We start from the raw sequence: 23,641 nt of genomic DNA on the forward strand, positions 1-23,641 counted from the left end.
ATGGAACTGTTCTGCAAAGGACCCCATGTAAATACTGCATGGAGTATCAGCAGAAGCATTCTTTTGGTCTTTAGAGTACACACTTACAAAGTCCACCACACATGCAGAATCCCAAAGGAATATCAAGATTTTATTTCCATATTAAGTATGCAATTTTTTGACACTCATTTATCACTTTATCTTAAGGCTGATTTGCTTTTAATGTCTCCATATCTACCAGCAATTATTTGATAAATTACTGAAGCTCCCTGACTTTCACATCATTTGTAAAATGAGGGTAAATAACATTCAAAGTATGCAGAATGGACAAGGTTTCTGGTATATAAAAAGTGAATGGTAAATACACGTTGCTTATTAATAATGGAACATCAATCTACATTCCTTAGCGGTACCTTGCAGTCTTCCAAGAAGACACAGAATGTAAAAATCAGAATGTGAACCTATGCCTATTTCTCACTTTTTTAGGTAGACCTAGAAATTACAAAAATCAATGGGTCCCAAGTGCCAGTGTCTCAGGGCTATGGTGGCAAGTCCTTTGATATAAGCAGGCAGCTTCAATCCGAAACTGCTAAAACTATGTGCCTAATCCCGAGGATCTGCTTTTCCTTAAAGAATGCCGTGTTCTACTTCCTTGCTTAAGTCACACTGGGTCCCTTCTTTGGGGTGAGGGGTGAGCTCATGAAGACGGGGCCCTTCCCACTCTGTCATCCTCCTGAACTCAGCTGAGGCAGGGGGTATTTAGGGGTTGGGCTAAGAGAAAGTGATTTAAGCTTACATTATTTTCAACATTATTAACATTTTAAAGCATTTGTAAGACATTTTTTACCTGGCCATTTCCAAGCAGAGATGTATCCTTCCCCATTAGAAAGTAGGATCCAAAGAAGAAAATGAAGGCATGGCTGAAACCCAGGACGGTCCAGTAAAGGAATGCTTTCATGCTCAAGAGACGGTTCTTACTAATGTCCCTGCAATTATTTTTGAAAAGAAAAAGCAATACATTAGGATTCATTTTTATCTTTTAAACAATTTAACTAATAATTTATAATGATAGAATTTTAAGATGGCTAAAAAATAACATCAAAAAGAATAAACTAAATTTACAAACCATTTCTAATAGCATGTGTCTTGATAACAGCTCAGAATTCATATAATACATTCAAACATCTTTTCATTTGATAATAAACACAATACAGGCATGGTACTTTCAGAGTGACGGAAAAACCTGATTATCTGCTCTCATTCCGCCATGCTCCATGGTGATGTCTTTGGTAGGATACGTGCTGGCTTCACTCAGTGAATTGTTAGAAGGATAACAGACTCTCCTGTATTCTGTATTCTGGTAAACTAGAGCAAGGGACTCCTCACATAACTGCTATGTCTGTAACTGACACCCCTGCAACTGTGGTCTGTGACAGTTTATCAAGACCATGGGCTGGTCCTGGCAGGCTCGACATCTCTAGGATCACCTGGTTTGGGGAGTTCTGGAAAAAGCAGGAACTACTAACCTTCACTTGCACTTAACTTTGACTAGAACTCATAAATTTAGTAATAGTAAAATATAAACTAATTTTTCTAGAAGTTATTAACAACTAAATAACTACTCTTGTATACAATAGTCCTTGGATGGAAGTGTTTATTCCTAAAAACACTGGAAATTTATTGAAAAATTTTCTTTAATATTGAAAAACTTTAAACCATCCAAAAGTCATGCTTTACACTCCCTATACACATCCAATAATGGACAATACGTACCGATAGAGGGTAGGCTTGCTCTGTAATACATGTGGGTCTATATGCTGTTCCAAAAGACTATATATGAGAACAGGTAGGGAAGTAAAACAGATATTGTATAAAGTCAGGTACACGCTGTCATACAGTGTCTAAAAAAGAGAAATAAATTAGAGAAATTTTGAGATTCTAAATTATATATTTTTATTGCATATATAGTCATAAAAAAATTAAAAATAAGTACCTTAATTTTTCAATTTATACCACAGTCCCTTTAAAAGACTCTCAATTAATAAATAAATGTGCTTTGTTTTAGAATAGAATCTATACTGTTCCTAGAGCTATGTTGTCTGGGGACTGAACTTTTTTTCATAATGGAGTAAACTGGATTTCCATCTCAAGACTCCTAAGTTGGTCAATGTGATACAGTTTAACAGTTCTCCCGCACGCATCCTTGGCTCCTCCGTAGTTCTCTAATGGCTACACCCCTCTCCCCCCCTCCCATCTTCTGTGGTGCCTACAGTACTGAAACCTCTATTTCCACAGAAGCTATTTTTTTAAATGGCTAAGTCCCTGGTGACATCATCGTCCTCCCAAGTATCACGGTTGCTACTGCTGGTACCAATGATTTACATCTTTTGCCTATGGTCCTATCATCATTGTGCTGATCGGTCTTTGTCCACCTGACACAAATCAGAGAAATGTGAGAAAAGGAAAAAAAATTTGTGTAATTTTTTTAAATGTAGAAATTCTCTGTCTGCATGGACACCTACATGCCAGAAACGGGCATCAGATTCCTTTATACATGGTCATGAGCTACCATGCAGTTATGGGAATTGATCTCTGAAGAACAATTAGTGTTTTTAACTGCTGAGCCATTTCACCCCCCAGAGAAGGGATTTTATTAATATAGAAAATGACTCCATATTATTGGCCGTAGTCAGTCTATCCCTGGCCAGGTGTTTCAGGGTTTTATAAGAAAGCAGGCAGAGGAACCATGAGTGACCAGGCCAATAAGCAATGTTTCTCCATGGCCTGTGCTTCACTTTCTTGCCTGAGTTCCTGCCCTGACTTCACTGAGAGTTCTAAAATGAAACAAACCTTTCCTTCCAAGGTGCTTTTGGTCAGGGTGTTTTATCACAGAAATAGAAACCCCAAGGAAGATACTCATTAATACTATCTCTTTAAAAACCTTGTCACAATGGATCAGGTTCCTACTGTCACATGGTCTGAAAGTATTTCATTCAGGTAAGCCATTGCTAGTACTCTGTCCATGACCTGATTTCAAAATTAAAGCTTGGTATTGTAAATGGGGAAAAGACTATTACAAAGAAGAATTAGTGATTTAACTTATAACTGAAGATCAGAACCACTGTAGCCTGCATTTTAAGATGCATAAGGAGCTATGTGAGAGTGTAATTATGGAAAGCTAGTTTTGAGGTGAGATTTATGTCATTTGGGAACTAAGTCACTAAGGTTCTTAGCAAATTTTTAAGACTTATGCATCACGAAGTAAGTGAACCTTTAAAATGTATTTCCTCTGACTTGGTACTGACTATACAGAAATACCACAAATAAATGAAAACGATTATCAAGCCTGGGGAGGCGAGTCAGTTGTTAAGTGTACTTGACTGGGGTTTACACTTAACAATATATGAACCGGGGTGGTGGTGGGTGATGGTGGTGGGAACTTAACTCTGTAATCCTACCACTTGGGAAGAGGAGGTAAGAGGACCAGTTCAGAATGGCCCCTGACTATACAGCAAGAGGGAGGCACAGACTCCATAGAACCTCCCAAGAACAAACAAATGAATAGTTAAGGATTTAATATCAATTTGAAAAGAGTCCACAATTAACATATATATTGGTATTAACAGTAACCACAAATTAAAGCCAGAATAAGTATTATGATAGTAGGTGGATTAAGTAACTATACCCAGTTCCTTGCAGGACAAAGGAAAATGTTTAAATACGTGTCAAGACTTGAATATACTAACTTTCTGAATAGACAAGCACAGACTTCTGCTTTACTTACTTGTTGAGAAAACAAACAGTAGAACTGGTATAAAAACTGGGGTGTGATAAAGCACACATTCTGGAAAACAAGATGGCAAGTGATTCAAACAGTGACAACTAAGGGACAGAAATCTGCAAACAGTTACAAATGCCTAGAAAGAGCATCTCAGCCGATCCCTACTGTACGGCGCATCTCCTCTAAGGAGCACCCATGTAAGGTGTGAACGGCGGATTCTCTTATTTTACTGCTTAGAGAATCATACAGATATTTTAATGAATGTTCTTAGTTCCCATCACTTCTAAGCAGTGAAAGTTAGGCTTTCAACTCTTAGTCCATAATAGCATAGCTATTATTGCATATAACAGTTGCTTAAATTTCAGAGCTATAAAATGTTTATACTGCCAAACTATTTAGAACATGCAAGTGGAACTAGAGCTGGCACAGCATCTTACTATCAGTATTTCTCCTATTACAACTGAAGCGAAAACAAGGCAGAAGAGCACTGCCCAGACCACTCTACAGGAACCGTCAATCTACTCTATCACAAGCAAAAGCCAAAACGATAGGCTAGAAGAAAACTGTCAATCAGCTTACGGCAACACACATAGCTGTGCTCTCTCATCTTGCAGGTATTAATTACAGGAACACACACAACATGAGATACTCTGATATGGTAAATGTTTATTAGCAGGGACTCAAAACATGGGTTCCCAAATTCCTTAAAAGGGTTCCAATGAGAGAACAGTATTTTAACATTATATTCTGTTTTATTATACAAATAAACCCTCCATAACTGAGAGGCTTATGCATTTACTACCACAGGGCCACCCTTAAAGACAAAAAAAGATTAAGGACTCTGCTATGAATTCATGAAATTAGATTTAATTAAATTTATTACTAAACAAACATAAAATAGCTCTAAGAAATTAAAATTATTGTAGCTAAATTTTCACAGAGCAATAAATTTTAAGTATAAATTTTAATGCCTGATAAATTTACATACCATAAGATTAGAGAACTCTGCCAAAAAGCAGGTGTTCGTGTGCTTTCGTTTTGATATTCACTTAGAGACAGGAGTACAGCGGGGAAACTGAGTCTACATCACGGCACACATGCAAAGTCAGAGGACAACTTACAGCCATTCTCTCCTGTACTATGGAGTTCTCTATCATGGGGGTCCTAGGTTTGAACTCACGGTGTCAGGCTTGTTGGCACTGAACCCTCTCGCTGACCCAGAAATGTTTATAGCCTTTTTAAGCAATCCTACCACTTGTGTCCAGTGGCAACCACTGATTTGCAGTCTGCCAGCAATAAATTTATTTATAAAATAGTTGTTTTTGTTTAAAGAAACTATTTTAAGAATGATTAGAATATCTGTAACATTCTTCAATTGGAATTTCAAGTTAAAGTATCAATAATTGATTCTTATAATCCAACAAAACTTACCTTATAAAAAAAATACTGTACAAGGGTAGCTATTCTAATATAATAAAAATGACCATGAACAAAAAGTAATTTGGAGAGAAATTTAAATCTAGCTACTGCATAGTCACTGTTTCTTGCAGCTTGCCTTCCTTCTTTACCCATGATTCCTGCAATAAAGATGAGAAGGAATGTTTACTGATGATCGAAGTGTAATTTTATAGCATATATCACCTGGATTATTGTGGCTGCTGTAGCTGCACTTAGGCACTAAATTTAAATCCTAATACAGCAGTCAGTAGCCATCCAAAATGGCTTAATATATTTAATATAAAAGCTGAAGACAACACACTAGACACGTGACATCAATACTCAAGGACGGAGAAGGAAATACATATAAAGCTAACACTGAAATGCTCAGACCTAGCCGAGGCGTCAACCACGCACTGACAAGCAGAGTGCTGAACCTTAATGAGCTCATGGCTCCAGGATGCCTTCAAACTCACCAGTTTCAAAGGTTCTAAAAAGACTAAAATTCAGGAATTTGAACCCATCAAAAAATAAGCACATTTTTAAATGATTTTAAGCTGTGATATGTAAGTGACTGTGTTTTTAAAGTAAGAAATAGATTTCTATGAATTTTCAGTGGATAAAAAATAGGCAACACATATATACCCTGAAAGCACCGAACCATTTTATCTGGAAAATAAAAGTCATCTTTAAAAAAACATGTATTTTCATAACATTTCATTTATATTTTAAATTATAAGTGACCATAATAAACACTGTGTGTGTATGTATGTGTGTATATGTGTGTATGTGTGTGTGTGTGTGTGTGTGTGTGTGTTTGTACACACACACATGTATGTACAATGCTCGGCTTATTTCTTTAAAAAAAAACACAACAGGACTTACATAAAAAAGCAAGACTGTTTTTTTCGTTCAACAGTAAGAGCACCACTTAAAACTTACAGTGGGACTGTGGCAATGCACATTTTAATCCTAGCCCTCAGGAGAAAGGGACAGAGGCAGAGGCAGGTCAATCTCTTGAGTTTGAATCCAGGTTGGTTCACATAGTAAATTCACATAGCCAGACAGGGCTACCCATTATAAAAACTTAAAAGAAAATGACTTCTAAATGCTTATTTTCTTATAATAAAATTCTACATTCACCATTAGAAGGTCAACAGGCACACAGGTGAAAAGTTTTGTTCTAAATAAAAAGTGCGTATCGATTTATAGTCTCAAAAATGTTGCCAAATTAATCAACTTTTATCATCATTGCCATTGACTTCTAATTTGCATATTTGTTTGACGGACTGTTTTCCTGCACTTTGTATTCATTTTAGTTATGTCATTTTATGGCAGCAGATGGCTCCCCTCCTCATCGTGTCTACTTGAAGAACTTCCTCGTACTAGTGTGATGATTCTTATGTTATGAAGAGTGAGGCTTTGATATGAAGAACAATTATTCTTAACTAGTTTGTCTTTGCAGGCAAATGGATGGAACTAGAAAATGTCATCCTGAATCAGGTAACTCGGACCCAAACGGACATGCAAGGTATGTACTCACTAATAGGTGGATATCAGCCCCCAAAAAAGTACAGAATACCCAGGATACGATCTCAGAGCTCAAGAAGATTAACAAGCTGAAGGGCCTAAGTGAGGATGCCTCAATCCCACATGGGATGGAGGAGAAAACAATCATGGTGGGGGCACAGAGGGAGGGAGGGAGGTACCTGGATGGGAGAGGGGACAGGGAAGGGAAAAGGGGAACATGATCAGGTATTGGGTAGGGGAAGTGAAGGAGTGAAGCCCTGACAGCCAGCAGAGAGAATGGAAACAGGCAACCCTGGGAGGTAGTAGGTGGGGGGATCCTCTAGAATGTACGAGACACCTGGGAGGTGAGAGACTCTCAGGACTCAAAGGGAGAGACCTTGGATAAAATGCCCAACAGTGGGGAGACTCCAGTAGAAAGAGGGCATCAAGTGGAGGGATGGGGTTGTCATCCACAGTCAAAAACTCTCAGAATTGTTTCTGTCTAAAAGAACTGCAGGGACAAAATGGAGAAGAGACCGAGGGAAAGGAGGTCCAGTGATCAGCCCAAATTGGGATCCAGCTCAAGAGGAGGCTCCAAGACCTGACACTATTACTGATGTTACGGTGTGCTTACAGACAAGATCCTAGCATGGCGGTCCTCTGAGAGGCCCAACAAGCAGCTGAAAGAGTCAGATGCAGATACTTATACTTATCACTGTGGTTGAACTAGGGAAAGGCTGGAAGAAGCTGAAGAGGAGGGCGACCCCATAGGAAAACCTGCAGTCTCAGCTACCCTGGACCCCTGAGATCTCTCAGACACTGAGTCACCAACCAGGCAGCATACTGTAGCTGGTCTGAGGTCCCCAACACATATACAGCAGAGAACTGCCTGGTCTGCCTCAGTGAGAGAAGCAGCACCTAACCCGAGAGAGACTTGAGGCCCCAGGGAGTGGGGAGGCTTGGTTGGGTGGGAGGGGTGGGGACATCCTCTTGGAGATGGGAGTGTGGGGGTTGGGGTATGGTGGTGGTGGTGGTAGTGGTGGTGGTGGTCATGGAGAGGAGGAATGGGATGAGGAACTGTTGGAGGGCAGACTGGGAGGGGGTAACAAGTGGACTGTAAAAAAGATTAAAGATAATTAAAAAAAACAAAAACAACATCAAAAAAACTTGTTTTCAGGAACTTTGTTCCCCTTCACATATAGCGATCTCTTCCTCATAGTCAACTAAATTTCTCATGTGGTATTGTGCTTCAAATGTCTTTTCATAACTCAAATAACAAAATTACTCATAAAAATTTCTTCAGTTACTTTTATGCCCTTAAAAATGCCCTTAAATCGTTGGGGATTTAGCTCAGTGGTAGCGCTTGCCTAGGAAGCGCAAGGCCCCTGGGTTGATCCCCAGCTCTGAAAAAAAAAGAACCAAAAAAAAAAAAAAAAAAAAGAATGACTTAAATCCTTACTCCATCTGGACTTTTTTATAAAAGTAGTAAAGAAGACATACAACCGTCTTCAGTAACTTGCTGTTGCTTACTTAGCAGCTTTAAGTATTTCTTTGCTATGTATTAGCAATGCTTCCTTCCTTGTATATGTGTGCCCGTGTATACACACTTGCTGATGTATGCATGTAGTGGACAGAAAGAATACAAAGCACCAGTGTCACCTGACACTGCAGTTTGGCAAAGGGTCTCTCACTGAACCTGGGGCTTGTTGCTTCAGCTACACGGAGCTGTGTAGAAAACTCCTGGAGTCAGTCCTGTCTAGTCAAGTGCTGCTGCTTAGGTTACAGACCTGCACTATGGCTGGCTTTTATGTGGGTACTAGAGAGCTGAACTGGGCTGCTCAGCCTGCCTAGCAAGCAATCAGCGCACTCAGCAGGACATCTCCACAGCCCTAATCAGCTTTATGTGCTTAGTTTATAGTATAAAGTTAGTAACATTGGGCTGCAGAGGTGGCTCAGCGGTTAAGAGCACTGACTGCTCTTCCAGAGGTCCTGAGTTCAATTCCCAGCAACCACATGGTAGCTCATAAACATGTGTAATAAGATCTGATGCCCTCTTCTGGTGTGTCTGAAGACAGCTACAGTGTACTCATATATAATAAATTCAACTATTAAAAAAGTTATTTAAAATTACAATTGTGATTTACTAAAAATAGTTTAGAAACCACAAAGAAGGACGAAGTTTCAAAATGAATATTTATTATCATAAGGAAGGGTTGATTTTAAGACATAAAAGTATTCTGCCTCAACATAGCCATCATACACATCATGAAGACTCTTCCTGGACAAGGCTGACTCATCTAAGCTGGAATTTTATCCCTCAGAGGAGCTCCATGGTCCTCACCTTCCCTCTTGTCTTGACTGTAACATAACACTGACAGATCAGAGTAGATGACAGTGAATCATCACTGAGCCCCTGCCAGCACAGTATAGTAACAATCCACTAAAATGACTAAACAATAGGAACAAGGAATGGGAGTAGACATATCTGATCTCATGAGTATAGAAAATAATATGTAATTAAAATCAGAAAAGTTTTAGAATTCTTTTTATTTTCTATCCATTTGGGGGAATTCTTTTTTTTTTTCCTAAAATTGTCCTCAAAATGTAAACCATAATTTTTAGTAATAATAAAATAATTAATCATAATTACAAATGATGAATTTAAAACCTCAAGAGCAACTATATAAGTTAAAAAGGATAAAATGATGTAAGAAAGTTCATTGTGATGTACAAAATAGGATGTAAAAATAAAATTACTTTTATTATTAACTATGTAAAGACAAACTTCACTTATATACACTTCTTTTAATTAATATTTTAAACTAAAATATTATAAATAGTAGACTAAATAATAAATGGTTTCTATGGGGATATACTCTTATGTAATGTCACACAGTATTTATTTCCATTTCATATTCTGGACATTGTACTTTACAAAAAGGAAAATTCAAAACTACCAAGTAATTATATACCAATTTTAAAAGTCAAGAAAAGTCAATCACCTATGCCAACATGTGCTTCTTGTATCATGCTTACGTCATTAGCACCATCACCAACAGCCAGAGTTATCGGTTTCTCAGGGGAGATTTTTATCAGTCTTATCACCTGAAAACATACATTGAATTCATTCGTGATTAAATTTCAATTTTCTGGTATTTGCGTAATGTCCCCTCTCTGAAATCTTTTGTATGGTGGTGAAGGGGATATTTAATTTCTTGCTAGCAGTAACATGCAATAAGGTTCACTTTTTGGAGGGGTATGGAGATTAAGGGTTTAAGAATGTCCTTCAGAAATAACAGAACAAAGCAGCTTTCTGTTTGGATTTTAGGAAGAGAAGATTTTTTTTAAACATATTCTAAAATTTTTATAAGACTAACAACTTATTTACATAAATATACTCATTGAGCTGTCAGACAAAATTCTCAAGAAAGAAAATACTCTGATAAAAATACATATATTTAGTCATTTTTACTAGCTAAAGATTTAAGAAAAATGTTATAATCAGTGAAATCAAAACAAGTTTATCTGGAATTCTTTTAAAAATACTTTTTAAACCTGTGTGTTTGGGGGAGGAGGGTATATATCTGGGATGCCAACTCTGGGGAGCTGGTTCACTCCTTACTCCTTTATGTGAGTCTCAAGTATGGAATCAAGGTCCCCAGACTGACTTGACAGTGCTTTTACCCATTGACCCTTGCTGTAGAATTCTTGGATGTGTTCTTACAGGAACAGAGATATGTCTGTGCTCTAATTATAATCTCCATGCAAAATTTCATGACTCTAAATGGATGTCTGTATGCAAAACAACCAGTACTTGATTTGTATTGCTAAGAATATTATATTATTTATAAGCTGTGCGTTTTGTATATGCATGTGTGTCTATGTATACGGGTACACATATGGTCTGTTCTTCCATCAGGTCGTCACGCTCAGCAGCATGTGCCTTTCCCTGATGAGCAAGCCATCTTGGTGGCTTACTAAGAATGGGTCTTGAAGGAGAGAGTCTAAAACCTCAAAATATCCCCAAAATTTATTAATTCCAAAATTTTATAAATTCCAAACATTTATAAAAACTGTTTGAGTAGGCTTTCAGTTGAATCCGAGAAACTTAAAATTGAAGTATTTCTCATCTACAGTTTATAATAATAAGATGATAAAAATGGATTGAGTTTCAACCTTCCTTATTTATCACTTAATAGCTGCTGCCCCCTCTTCCCTCCTTCTCTCCATCCCTCCTCCTCCCTTCTTGTTGGTTGAGGCTGGCCTCAAACTTGCAGTTCTCTTGCCTCAGCCTCTTGGATGGTAGGATTTACAGGTATGTGGCCCAATGTTGAAGTTGATAACTTTTAATAAAGAATTATATTGTTTGTCTGTCTTTCCTTCTTCCTTCTCTCCTCTTTCTTCCTTAAAGAGTATTTTTACCTCTAAATATTTTAATGTAACTTTTTTATGATCTATACTTACTTTTGCTTTCTGTAAAGGTGCCATGCGACAGCATAATACAGCCGAACAGTTTCTGCAAACTTCCATAAATAGCTTTTCATGCTCCCTGAGTGCCAGAGATAAGCTGGTCCCGTCTACTACCAGCCCATGCTGGATCACATGGTCCTCTGTAATTCTAGAAAAGAAAATAATTATACCATCTATGTCATACTCTGAAGCCAGATTCTTTACTTATTGAAAGATGAACAGTTCAACCAGACTACTATTGGATGACTTATGTATAAGTGAACAAACTCAGTTGTATTACTTGAAAGTTGAGATAAAATACAGCTTCTGTACAAAAAGAGAAATGAATACTACTAATGACTATAACTAATTTACCAAAAGAACACATACAGAAGACCAAAAGCAAACATGCAAAAATACAATCAGCAAACTTTACAAAGTGTATAGTATTATCAATGTTGTATCTTCCTTAGAATTTTCAGTATTTTTAAGTGATATTACTTTTTAAAATCTTTACATTTTATTATTTATTGTGTGTATATGTGTATGACCACATGTAGAAGTCAAAGGACAACTGGAAACAAATGGTTCATTCTTTTCATGTGGGTCTCCGGGACTGAACTCAAGTAGTCAGGCTTGGTAACAGGCACATTTACCCACTGAGCCATCTCACTGGTGCAACATAACTTTCAATAACCAATCAGTAATTTTAGAATATACACATATACCTCAGATTCTTTTAAGCAGTTAATTTGTTCTTGTCGTTATTCTTAAACATTAACTCACCACAATGGTATTCACGTGCTCTCAAAATAGCACACTTCCAAGACAAAGTGCAAAGACTTGTCTAGAAGTAACACTCTTAAAAATCTGTCTTTGACTCTGTGCTTCATAGTGTCAGTAAAGGGTGTGAGCTCTCTGCTTCCCACTGCTGCTGCCATCAGTCTTTGACATTACAGGCTCCAATGCCCTGGAACTATACACCAAAGAACCTTATTCTTCTATAAAGACCTTGGCCATGATGCTTCATCACACAATAGTAAAACTAAAGACTACCAAAGTTGGTATAAGAAAGTGGTTTGTTGCTATGAAGAACATGACCATGTTGACTTTCTGGTTTGTTTGGTTTTGTTTGTAGGAATGTGGAAGACTATGGAATTCTGGACTAGAAAGCAATTCAGTGCTGTAATCAGCACTCATAAGGCCATCCCAGCAGCAGCCTGGATGGTAGTGCTAAAAGCAAAGCAGACTGGAGACATGGCTTAAGAGGTTTCAGAGGGAGGCAAAGACTCTAACAGTAACGGGGTTAGAGTAGATTCCTGTGCTATTTTGGCAAAGAAACTGGCTGCCTTCTGTCAGAGTCCTAAGAACTTATCTGGGGCAAAATTAGATGGAGAAAATGGCATTAAGTGGGAGAAGCATCCGGACTGCGTGTGGTTATTAATGATAATGCTTATCAGATCTACAGTGAAGAAGAGCCATGCAGAGCAGAAAGAAAACCTAAATGTTGAGTGTGAAGAAAAATGCACTAGGAAGCTCACTGTTACAGCCAAGTAAGAAAAGCTGTAATTGTTAGGGAGAACATTACCTAATTCATCCTCTGAGGCCATAGTTACCAAAGACTCAACACAATGGAGTACTATCCAGCTATTAAAAACGAGGGCATCATGAATTTGACAGGCAGATGGTTAGAACTAAAAAATATCCTCCTGAGTGAGACAACCCAGACCCAACAGAACATGCGTGATGTGTACGCACTGGTAAACGTGGATATCAGCCAAAAAGTACAGGATACCTGTGATAAACCCCACGGACCCAAAGAAGTTAAACAAGAAGGAAGGGCCAAGTAAGGATGCTTAAATCACATGACTGGGAACAAAACAGTCATAGGAGGCTGTGGGAGGGAGGAAATTAGGTGAGAGAGGGGGAGGGGAGAAAGGGGTAGGGTGGAGCAGGATCAGGTGTGGAGAGACAGTTAAGACAGAAGAAAGAACATGAGGGCCAGATAATGAATGGAAATATGAAGCTTCCAGGGGTGGGTGGGGCTAATCTCTAGGAAGCCCAGAGACCTGAGATGGGGAAGGCTCCCAGGAGTCAATGTGGGTGATCTTAGCCAACATGTTTAACAGTGGTCACATGGAACCTGAAGAGGCCACCTCCTATAGCCAGGCAGCCCCCAATTCCATTGGAGAGATAAAGACACCACAAAACTTTCTATACAAAATTTGTCCTGTCTAAAAGAAATGTAGGGACAATAATGGAGCAGAGACTGAAAGAATTGCCCACCAATAACCAGTCCAACTTGAAACCCATTCAATGGGCAAGTACGAATCCCTGACATTATTAAGATACTGTTATGCTTGTAGACAGGAATCTAACATAACTTTGCTGTGAGAGGCTCATCCACAGAGGACTAAAACAGATACAGATACCCACAGCCAAACATTGGACTCTTATGGAAGAGTTGGGGGAAGGATTGAAGGCCCTGAAGAGAATAGAAACTCCATAAGAGGACCAACAGAGTCAATTAACCTGGACCCCTGGGAGCTCTCAAGAGACTGAACCACCAATCAAAGAACATACACAGGCTAGAACAAGGCTCCCAGCACCTATGTAGCAGATGTGCAGCTCAGTTTCCACATGGATCCCCTAACAACTGGAGCAGAGGCTCTCCCTAAAGTTGTAGCCTAACTGTGGTATCAGTTCTCCAACAGGGCTGCTTTGTCTGGCCTCAGTGGGAGAGGATGTGCCAAGACCTGATGCACAAGGGAGGGAGGAATCCCCCCCGGGGGGGCACACCCTTTCAGAGAAAGGTAGGGAAATGGGAGGGTTGGGGGAGGAAGGCCCCAGGGGCTAGCATTTGAAATGTAAGCGCGCACACGAGCGCACCGCGCACACACACACACACACACACACACACACACACACACACACACACACACACGGAGAGGTCTGCTCTACACTGATATAAAGAGAAGGGTACCTTCACAATAAGATCCTATCCAGAGAAGCTTCCAACCTGAGAAATGGCCTGAGCCACTTTCTAGTTCTAATAAGGAACTGAGTAAAAGAGCTGCTATAATGTGATTTAATATAGTCAGGGTCCATTCTAAGATGGCTTTGGATGTCCAGGATGGCAGCACAGTTGACGTAGTGCTAGCTTTAGAGGCATAATGATGCAAGAGTGAAGAAACCAGCTAGACTCTTTCACCATGGTTTCAGAGCCTTCCCTCCGTGTGAGAAGGTCCTGGGAGGGTGTGAAGCTGCGAGTGAAACCAGGTTTGTGCAGGAGACCTAAAGACACTGGAGGTGCCAGCGACATGGATATCTTAGAGCTGTGTAAAACCAGCAGAAGCAGGCCCGGAAAGTGTGCAGTGTATGGAGCCAAGCTGGAGGGCTGCTGCCATCAGATATAGATCTTATAAGATTTGGAGTCCCCCCTTGCTGGGTTTCAGTCTTTGGTATAGTATTTCCTCAACATGCTCCATTCCTCCTTTTTAGAATGGAAATGTATGTTCTGTGACACATGTTAGGTATGTAGTTTACTTTTTAATTTTACAGGAGACTGGACTTGTACACAGTACTGAGACTATGAAAGACTGTGGGGACACATGAAGTAGGAATAAATGCATTTTTGTATTGGGATTTGGGGGACAGGGAGTAGAATGTGGTAGTTTAAATGACGAATGTCCCCCATAGGCGCGAGATCTGTAAACTTGGTCTTCAGATGGTGGCACTGCTTGGGAAGTTTTAGTCGGAACAGGCAACGCTGCAGGAAGTATGCCGCTGGAGACGCTGCAGGAGATGCTGCAGGAAGTATGCCGCTGGAGACAAGTTTAAGAGCTCAAGGACTTGCACTTTCAGTTTCTCCTTCATGCTTACCATAAAGGACACTTAGCTTCCTACTTTGGCTATCATGCTGTCTCTACCATTATGGATTCACCCTCTGAACCTATAAGCCAAACTACACTACAAAGGATATCTTTTTGAGAAACCATCCTGTAAATGAACTAAAAATGTCCTCCCTGCTGGCTAGCTCTCAGTGCCAAAAGGTAGCCTGCAGGCTACTAGGGGTGAAAAGCCTCTGCTGGTACTGCCCAGCAATGTTGTAATACTGACTGACATACCAGGCAAGATGTGCCCACTGGTAAAACAGTGGCATGACAGTTACAGGGTAGCTAATCACTTCTGGAAGAAAGCTGAGATCTGCTCCACAAGAGGGAATTCATGCCTGCTACTTTAAGCCAGGTCAAGAGCCCACAGCTGTCGAGGTCAAACTGCTGTCTAAGATCTATGCTTACACCTTCAGATTAATGCTGCACTCAGCCTCGAAGAGAAAACCTCCGCTCAGTGTCAGCCAGCAGTTAATGGTCAGAGTGTGGAGAGTAAGTGACCACTGACTGCTCAGCCCTAAGATATCCATATCACCCTCCCTTTCCCACTCATGGTCAGAGAACCCTGTGAAACATGAGATCAAGAGAATATAAGGGGTTGGGGATTTAGCTCAGTGGTAGAGCACTTGCCTAGCAAGCACAAGGCCCTGGGTTCGGTCCCCAGCTCTGAAAAAAAAAAAGAAAAGAAAAAAAAAAAAGAGAATATAAGAGGAGAGCTATGAAGTATTTTCTGGACATCACATGACCATTTCACTCATGAACTCACAGCAGCTATGGTCACTTGAAAAAGACACAAGATGAATCAAGATTCCAGCAGATAACACTAATTAGTAGATAACAAAACAAAAATACAAAGAAAAATAAAGAAGACATGCGGGTGTAGCCTGGGGGCGAATAAGAATGGAGAGTGTGGGATATACATGATCAAGATTCATCGTTTACATGTATGAATTTGTTAAATTGAATAAAAACATGTAGCAGTGGGGGATGGGGAATTGGGGGTAGCCACTAGAAAGTCCCAGACTCCAGAGAAGCAAGAGGTTCCCAGGAGCCAATGACTATGACTTTAGCCGAAATACCCAACAAAGGCAGATAGAACCTGTAGAAACCACCCCCAGTAGATAGGCATGGCCCCTAGTTGAGGAATGGGGCCACCCACCCATCTCAAAAATTTTAACCCAAAAATGTTCCTGTTCAAAGGAAAGACAGGGACAAAAATGGAGAAGAAACTGAAGGAAAGGCCATCCAGAGACCACCCAATCTAGGGATCCATCCCATCTGCTGACACAACATCCCAACACCAACGCTGATACCAAGAAGTACATGCTGACAGGAGTCTGGTATAGCTGCTCCCTGAGAGGTTCTACCAACACCTGACCAAAACAGACACAGATATTCCAGCCAACCATTGGACTGAGCCCAGCAATCCCAACAGAAGAGCTAGGGGAAGGACTGAAGGAGCTGAAGGGGATTACAACTCCATAGGAAGAACAATATCACCTAACCAGACCACCTGGAGCTCCTACCTGGAAACTAAACCACCAACCAAAGAGTATGCATGGAAGGATCCATGGCTCCAGATACATATACAGCAGAGGATAGCCTTATCTGACATCAATGGGAGGGGAGACCCTTGGTCCTATGGTAGCTTGATGCCCCAGCATAGAGGAATGCTAGGTGGGTGAGGTGGGAGTGGGTTGTTGGGTGGGGGAGTACCCTCATAGAAGCAGGGAGGGATGAGATTGGGAAGTTGTGGAGGGGAAAGCAAGAAGGGGGATAACATTTGAAATGTAAATGAATAAAATGATTAATAAAAAATACAAAATAGGGTACAAAGCTAAATAAAGAATTCACAACAGAAGAATCTCAAATAGCTGAGAAGCACTTAAAGAAATGTTCAACATCAGAAAAATGCAAATCAAAACAACCCTGAGATTCAACCTCACACCAGTCAGAATAGCTAAGATCAAAAACTCAGGTGACAACAGATGCTGGCGAGAATGTGGAGAAAGAGAAACATGCCTCCATTGTTCGTGGGATTGCAAGCTGGTACAATCACTCTGGAAATCAAACTGGTAGTTCTTCAGAAAATTGGGAATAGACCTATTGGGAATAGACATATACCTGAAGACCTAGCTATATGACTCGTGGGCATATACCTAAAAGATGCCCCACCATACCAAAAGGACACATGTTCCACTATGTTCATAAGAGCCTTATTTGTAATAGCCAGAAGCTGAAAATAACCCAATGTCCCTCAACAGAAGAATGGACACAGAAAATATGGTACATTTACACAATGGAGTACTACTCAGCTATTAAAAACAATGACTTCATGAAATTCTTAGGCAAATGGATGGAACCAGAAAATGTCATCCTGAGTGAGGCAACCCAGACCCAAAAGGACATGCATGGTATGTGCTCATTTATAAATCGTTATTACCCAAAAAGCACAGAATACCGAAAATACAACCCACAGACTGTAAGAGGTTAAACAATAGGAAGGCCCAAGTCAAGATGCTTCAATCCCACTTAGAAGGGAGAACAAAAATCCCAGGAGGCAAAGAGAGGGAGGTATCTGGGTGGGAGAGGGGTAGAGGAGGGGAAAAGGGGAACATGATCAGGTATGGAGGTAGGGGAATAAGAGAGAGGCCCAGAGGGCCAGAAGAATAAATGGGCATATGCAGCCTCTGGGTGTGGGCAGTGGAAGGACCCTCTAGAATGTACCAGAGACCTGGGAGGTGAGAGACTCTCAGGACTCATTGGGGATGGACCTTAGATGAAATGTCCAACGCTGGGAAGAGGGAACTTGTAGAATTCACCTCCAGTAGACAGACAGGGCCTCAAGTGGAGGGACTGGGTTACCAAACCACAGCCAAAACTTCTGCCTCAGAATTGTTCCTGTCTAAAAGAACTGCAGAAGAGACTGAAGGAAGAGCAGTCCAGTAACCAGCCCAACTTGCGATCCATCTCATGGGGGTAGGCACCAAGGCCTGACACTATTACTGATGCTATGTTGTGCTTACAGAGAGGAGCCCAGCATGGTTGTCCTCTGAGAGGCCCTATAAGCAGCTGACTGAGACAGATGCAGATACTTAGAGCTAACCATTGAGCTGAAATTGGGGACCCCTATGGTTGAATTAGGAAGATTGAAGAAGCTGAAGGGGAGTGTGACCCCATAGGAAGACCAGCAGTATCAAGTAACCTGGATGCCTGGAACTCCCAGAGACTGAGCCACCAACTAGCCAGCACATAAGAGATGGTCCAAGTCCCCCAGGGCATATATAGCAGAGGACTGCCTTGTCCTGCCTCAGTGGGAGAAGAGGTTCCTAATCCTGTAGAGACTTGAGCCCCAGGGAAGGGGGATGCCTGTTGGGGAGAGGAAGGAAGCAAGGAGGAGGAGGAATGGCATAACAAACTGCGGGAGGGGGTCTTGGGGGAGGGGGAAACAGCTGGAATAATAATCAAATACAATAATTTTAGAAATAAGAACAGAAGGTAGACTATTTCCAAAAAGTTATTGTCGTTTGTCCTATCCATGGAGAGGAGAGAGAGGACTGTGCCTGGGACTCTCAAGCAAGAACTCCGTTTGACTGTCTAGCTTCTCTGATGGATGCTGCTGAATGACTGTAATGCCTGATATGTGTATTATCTAATGGCGGCTATATGTTCATTTTCTAGGACGCCCACCCAGTGGAATACTTATTCCAATGCAGATCCACACTGTGAACTCTAGCTGGCTGCCCCAATGAAGCAAGCCTCTCTACTGGATTTCTTCTGGATGTTTCTAAGGCTCCGATTTGATGAGGCAACTTTCTGCCTATTCATTCAACTGGACTGCTAACGTCATCTTTGACAGATGTCCTGAGGGCCTGATTGGGCCATGTCTCCCTGTGGTTCTGCTCTTCTGTGAGCTACTACTTACTATTTGTGCTTTTATTTTTGCTCACAGTATACTTAATAAACTTACTCTGTCAAAGCCCAAAGCATGGTTCTTGTATATCAATCTCTGGACCATACACATTATTGAGTTTAAAAGTTCTTATTTCAGCAAAATGGCAGGCTGCAACATTAACACCCCCAAATCAGTAGCCTTCCTTATAACAAGGACAAACAGACTGAGAAAAAAAGTCAGGGTAATTGTCTCACCATCCACAATAGCCTCAAACAAAATACCAAAAAACCCAAAAGATGAAGAACTAATCAAAAAAAAAAAAACCTAAAGAAATGAAAGAAGACAGCAGATGAAGAAGAGACCCCATTACACAGATTGGAATGATTAATACTGTGAAAATGTCCATCCCACTAAAGCCAATTATAGACTTAATGCAGTTTCCACAAAAAATCCAATGTAATTTTTCACAGAAATTGAAAAACAATATTAAAATTCATAAAGAAGCATAAAAGTAGCTAAAGCAATCAGGAACAATGAAAGCACTGCTGCAAGACTCACCACCTTGATTTCAAGGTAAACTGCAGCCATAGTGGTGAGCACACCATGGCATGAGCATAAACACAGACACACTTCAAGGGGATACAACTGAGGACCCCGACGAACGTCCACACACTCACACACACTTCACTTATGACAAAGATGCTAAAAGCACACATCAGAAAAAAAGACTCCATCATTTCAACTCTAGTACATGGATGCAATGCTCTCTTCCGCCCACAGTGGGTACGGGGCATGCACATGGTAACACAGACATATGTGTACGAGAACAGCCATATGCATAAAATCAAAATCAAACATTAAGAACAGTTTTTTAGTTAAAAAATTAAATTTAGGACAACCTTTTATCTCTAGGCTGATGAAAACAGGAGGAGGCTAGCTGGCCCACACATTGCTGCTTACCTCCTGGCAAGCTGTCTCAACTGTTCAGCACATCCACTGTCTGACTTCTGGTTGATAAGTTCCAGGATATTCATAGTTCTATGAAAATGTCCACAGGACAAACTAACACTAACAGCTGTTTCATGTTTATCTCCAGTAAGTACCCATACTTTAATCCCAGCCATTCTCAGTGCTTCAATGGTTTCTCGAACTTTATCTTGTAGTCTAAAAATAAAAGGAACAAAATTTGTAGTGAAAACTACTTCTGTGTCTATGTTAAGTATGAGCTACACAGTACACATAAAGCACAGATCTGCAGGAATGTTACAGTGTATCAACAGAATGCCACTTTCTCTCATTATGTAAAAAACCAGAATAAACTAATAGTGCAAACAAAACCAACCAATTAAAATTTATAACTGTATATTTTCAAGGCTATTATCAATAGAGTTGTTTTATGAACCCAACCAAGTAGGTAGCCTTCATAAACTCATCTCCCTGGGAAGTGGTATCAGGAGAGGGGGACTAAACAGAGGCCTGGTGCATGCTTGGAAAAAAAAGTGCCACTACAAATTCTGAAAGTTCAGACCAAAGATCTCCCTCTACCCCATCCCTGAAGAAAACCGCTCTGAGAGCTAACCATCAGAGTATAGGAAATTCAGGACTACAGAACTTCATGTCAGTTTAAAACAGCTCATGAAAACAACTGAAAGGGAAATGAAAACCCACATTTAAACATGGACACCTTTGTAGATACAGGGAATACAAGAGAATAGGCTTAACTTATAAAAATCAATTTTACTCATAAAATTCAACTTAATTCAAACTAACACTGACAGAGATGCTCAGTTTAAAAAAGTGAACAAGTTGCAGGGAATTTATACGCTAACAGAGGAGAAAAATCTTTAAACAAATAATTTAATACAGCATCAAAACAAAGCAAAACAAAAAACACCCAGCAACAGACTGTTGACAAAGAAGAGCATTTTCAGTCATGTCAGTTGTCAGAAGGGATCTTCCTGGATAGGAGTTAGTTTTGAATACATTTTGCTCACAAATGCATTGATCCATGCAAAAGACACAGCCTTACCAAGGAACAAAGGTAGGATCACAAGTTTCAACTACCACTGGTATACAGCACGGCAGTCAGTGTGGCATTATTGAAGCATGAAGGAGATTGGAAAGGTGAAGATGGAGAGCTATCAGAGTGTTTGGTGACAGTATGACACACTGGGGAATACTAAACTGGAAATACAATACAGATAACTGTTTCTTTTTATCTAGTTCAAGTATCTAGAAATCTTAAATATCTAATGCTGGAATAAAACAGCATTATTCAGAATAGAAAAATTAAAGTTTTAGTTTTCTATTTTGTTACAGGATGTTAATGGTACTTATTTTCATATATTAAAAGCACTTGACTAAAACGTTCTTTGAAAAGATACTGCCTACGTCTGATACTTGCCTGTCTTCCACTGCTGTAGCTCCTAGCAACACCAGATCTTTCTCAATGTACTGGAAGACGCCAGCCAGCTTCTCTTCCCGACGCTGCAAGGCAGTCCTGGCCTCAAACAGGCGCCTGTTTACATCTTCATACTCTTCGGCTGTAAACTGTCTATAAGCTATACACAGTGTCCGCAGTCCTTTCTAAAAGAAGAAAAGACAGGCACATACCTCTGTAAGAGCCAGGTTCATAACCTGACTTTAAATATGGTCATTTTGTCTTCACCTGTGACTTGGAACTACACCAACTTAGCAATCTGTATTTGACTACTTTGATTATACAAACCTCAAATTTTCTTAATCTCTGAAAATTAGCATCCAAATCTAAAGATTTCTTACTATATATTTTCCTTAGAAAAACCCAAAATAATTGTTCGAGCAATAGAGTTTGAAGAGAGCAGATTTTAAAACACCACATGACCATGTTTTGCAAGTTTGTAAATAGAGCCATTTCCTGAGAGGTCATTAGATATTAATAGACATACTAATTAATCACTCTGTAATAACTATGCATGGATACTGCTCCAGACAATGGCATGTCTATGCAGCGAGACACTATAGCAGGTAGATGGGTCAGACTGCAGGTAAACCAAGTAAGGAAAGAGAGGCCCACATACGAAGCCCACATAGAAACACGAGCAAGAGAGAGCCTCAACTAGGTTTTCTGCTTTTGGAAGAGTTTCTTTTATTTTTCCTTTTAAATTAGAATCGCACTACATAAAATTAACTCTTTTAAAGAGTTCCATGTTGTGCTTTTTAGAATATTTACAAAATTGTTACCGCTACCGGAATATTTCACCCGCAATGGATTCCCTATCCAGCAGGAGTCACTCCCTTCTTTCCCTTCATCCAGAAGCCTTGGGAAACTGCTCACTTGTTTTATCTCTATGAACCTGCCTTACCCTGGATCTTTCATATAAACATAGACTGTGTGGTCTCTTGTGACTGGCTTCTTTCAGCAAAGTTTCCAATGTTCAACCATGTTGTAGCATCTATAAGATACCAGTACCTCATTTCTCTTAATGACTAAGTAATATCTCATTACATTGCTATAATCATATTTTATCCATTCATCAAACTGGGCTTCAAGGCCTTTTCAATTTGGGGCTATGAGCACCCATCCATTAGATAAACCTTTTTCTTTCTCTTTGGTGTACACCTAGGTATATAGCTATACTATATATGGGTATATAGTTATACAGGTTATAACTTCATTTTTACCTTTTAAAGACTGACAAACTGTTCAAAGGCTACATGATTTATACAAAGTGTACAATCTCTAATTTCTCCACTGCATGGAGTTCCTCCATATTCCTCCAGTAAGCCTGTTTCTGTCTTGTTACTGTGTCCTTTACCTCTGAACCACATACTTTTTTTTTCTTTAAAAGCGTGGGTTTAATTATGTCACCCCACTTGTTCTTGCATTTCTGTGCTCAAGCTTTTGTCTTGTTTCTGCCTTTCTACCATAGGCCCAGGAAAAACTGGGGGAGGGGGAAAGGAAAAGAGAAGGGAAGGAAGAGGAAAAGAACAAAGACACCTAGCCATTCAGGAGATGAAACCCATGGATCTGTGCTTCCCTCTAAGCCCCAAATACTCATTTTTGTCAAGAGAATTGTTTGGGCGGTATATACAACCAGAACTAGAACAGGCTGGAAGGAAATTTCAAGTTACCAGGTTAAAAGTCAGTTTTTATAACAAGTATAAGGAGCCAACATTTAATGCAAAAGGACAAAGAACAACAGAGTTTCTAAAACTTGAATTATCTACTAGAAAGATGAAATCTCAACCTTTTTATAAATATATTTTTCAAGTTTGTTCTTAAATTTTTTTAAAGCATAGCTATCTGTACTTACCAAAGCAAATTCATCAACATGAATTCTGGTTTTTGCTATTTCTCCACCTATACATTTAGGGAGAATTGAAGATTCTGCTCCTTTAGCAAATAAAAGCTTCTCACCTAAATAAAAAAAAAAAAAAACCTAGTTACCAAGCTCTATATTAGGCAAATAAATACTCACAAAAGCTTGGCTTGGTTACCTGAAGGCGCCTGAACAATCACACTCATCCTCCTACGGTCTGAGTCAAATTCCAGAATGTGAAGCAGTTTGTACCTAGAAATTAAGAATGATAACCCTTAATCTTTATAGTATTAACATCTGAATATTTGGAAAAAATAAAAAAGACAAGCATAAGGTAGGAAAGGAGAGCTGCGTTTGTCCTTTGCATGATGACAGGCTCTCAATTACAATACAGTAC

The 23,641-nt window shown here is 39.9% G+C and overlaps 1 protein-coding gene across 3 annotated transcripts in view; it reads right to left on the reverse strand.

Annotated features, from left to right (window-relative positions):
* Positions 1-23,641, reverse strand: part of Atp11b (ATPase phospholipid transporting 11B (putative)) — a 97,998-nt gene that overhangs the window by 20,348 nt on the left and 54,009 nt on the right. For all 3 annotated transcript variants that reach the window (XM_032898506.1, XM_032898508.1, XM_032898507.1), the window contains exons 16-25: positions 23,423-23,496; positions 23,239-23,342; positions 21,348-21,529; positions 19,904-20,107; positions 11,171-11,324; positions 9,709-9,811; positions 5,192-5,337; positions 3,764-3,823; positions 1,753-1,880; positions 827-965 (exon numbers count right to left, since the gene is read on the reverse strand). In XM_032898506.1, the coding sequence (XP_032754397.1) occupies positions 827-965; positions 1,753-1,880; positions 3,764-3,823; positions 5,192-5,337; positions 9,709-9,811; positions 11,171-11,324; positions 19,904-20,107; positions 21,348-21,529; positions 23,239-23,342; positions 23,423-23,496 (1,294 nt within the window). The remainder of the gene's footprint in view (positions 1-826; positions 966-1,752; positions 1,881-3,763; positions 3,824-5,191; positions 5,338-9,708; positions 9,812-11,170; positions 11,325-19,903; positions 20,108-21,347; positions 21,530-23,238; positions 23,343-23,422; positions 23,497-23,641) is intronic.

Source organism: Rattus rattus, chromosome 3 (genome assembly GCF_011064425.1).
Source record: "Rattus rattus isolate New Zealand chromosome 3, Rrattus_CSIRO_v1, whole genome shotgun sequence".
NCBI classification, from domain to species: Eukaryota; Metazoa; Chordata; class Mammalia; order Rodentia; family Muridae; genus Rattus; species Rattus rattus.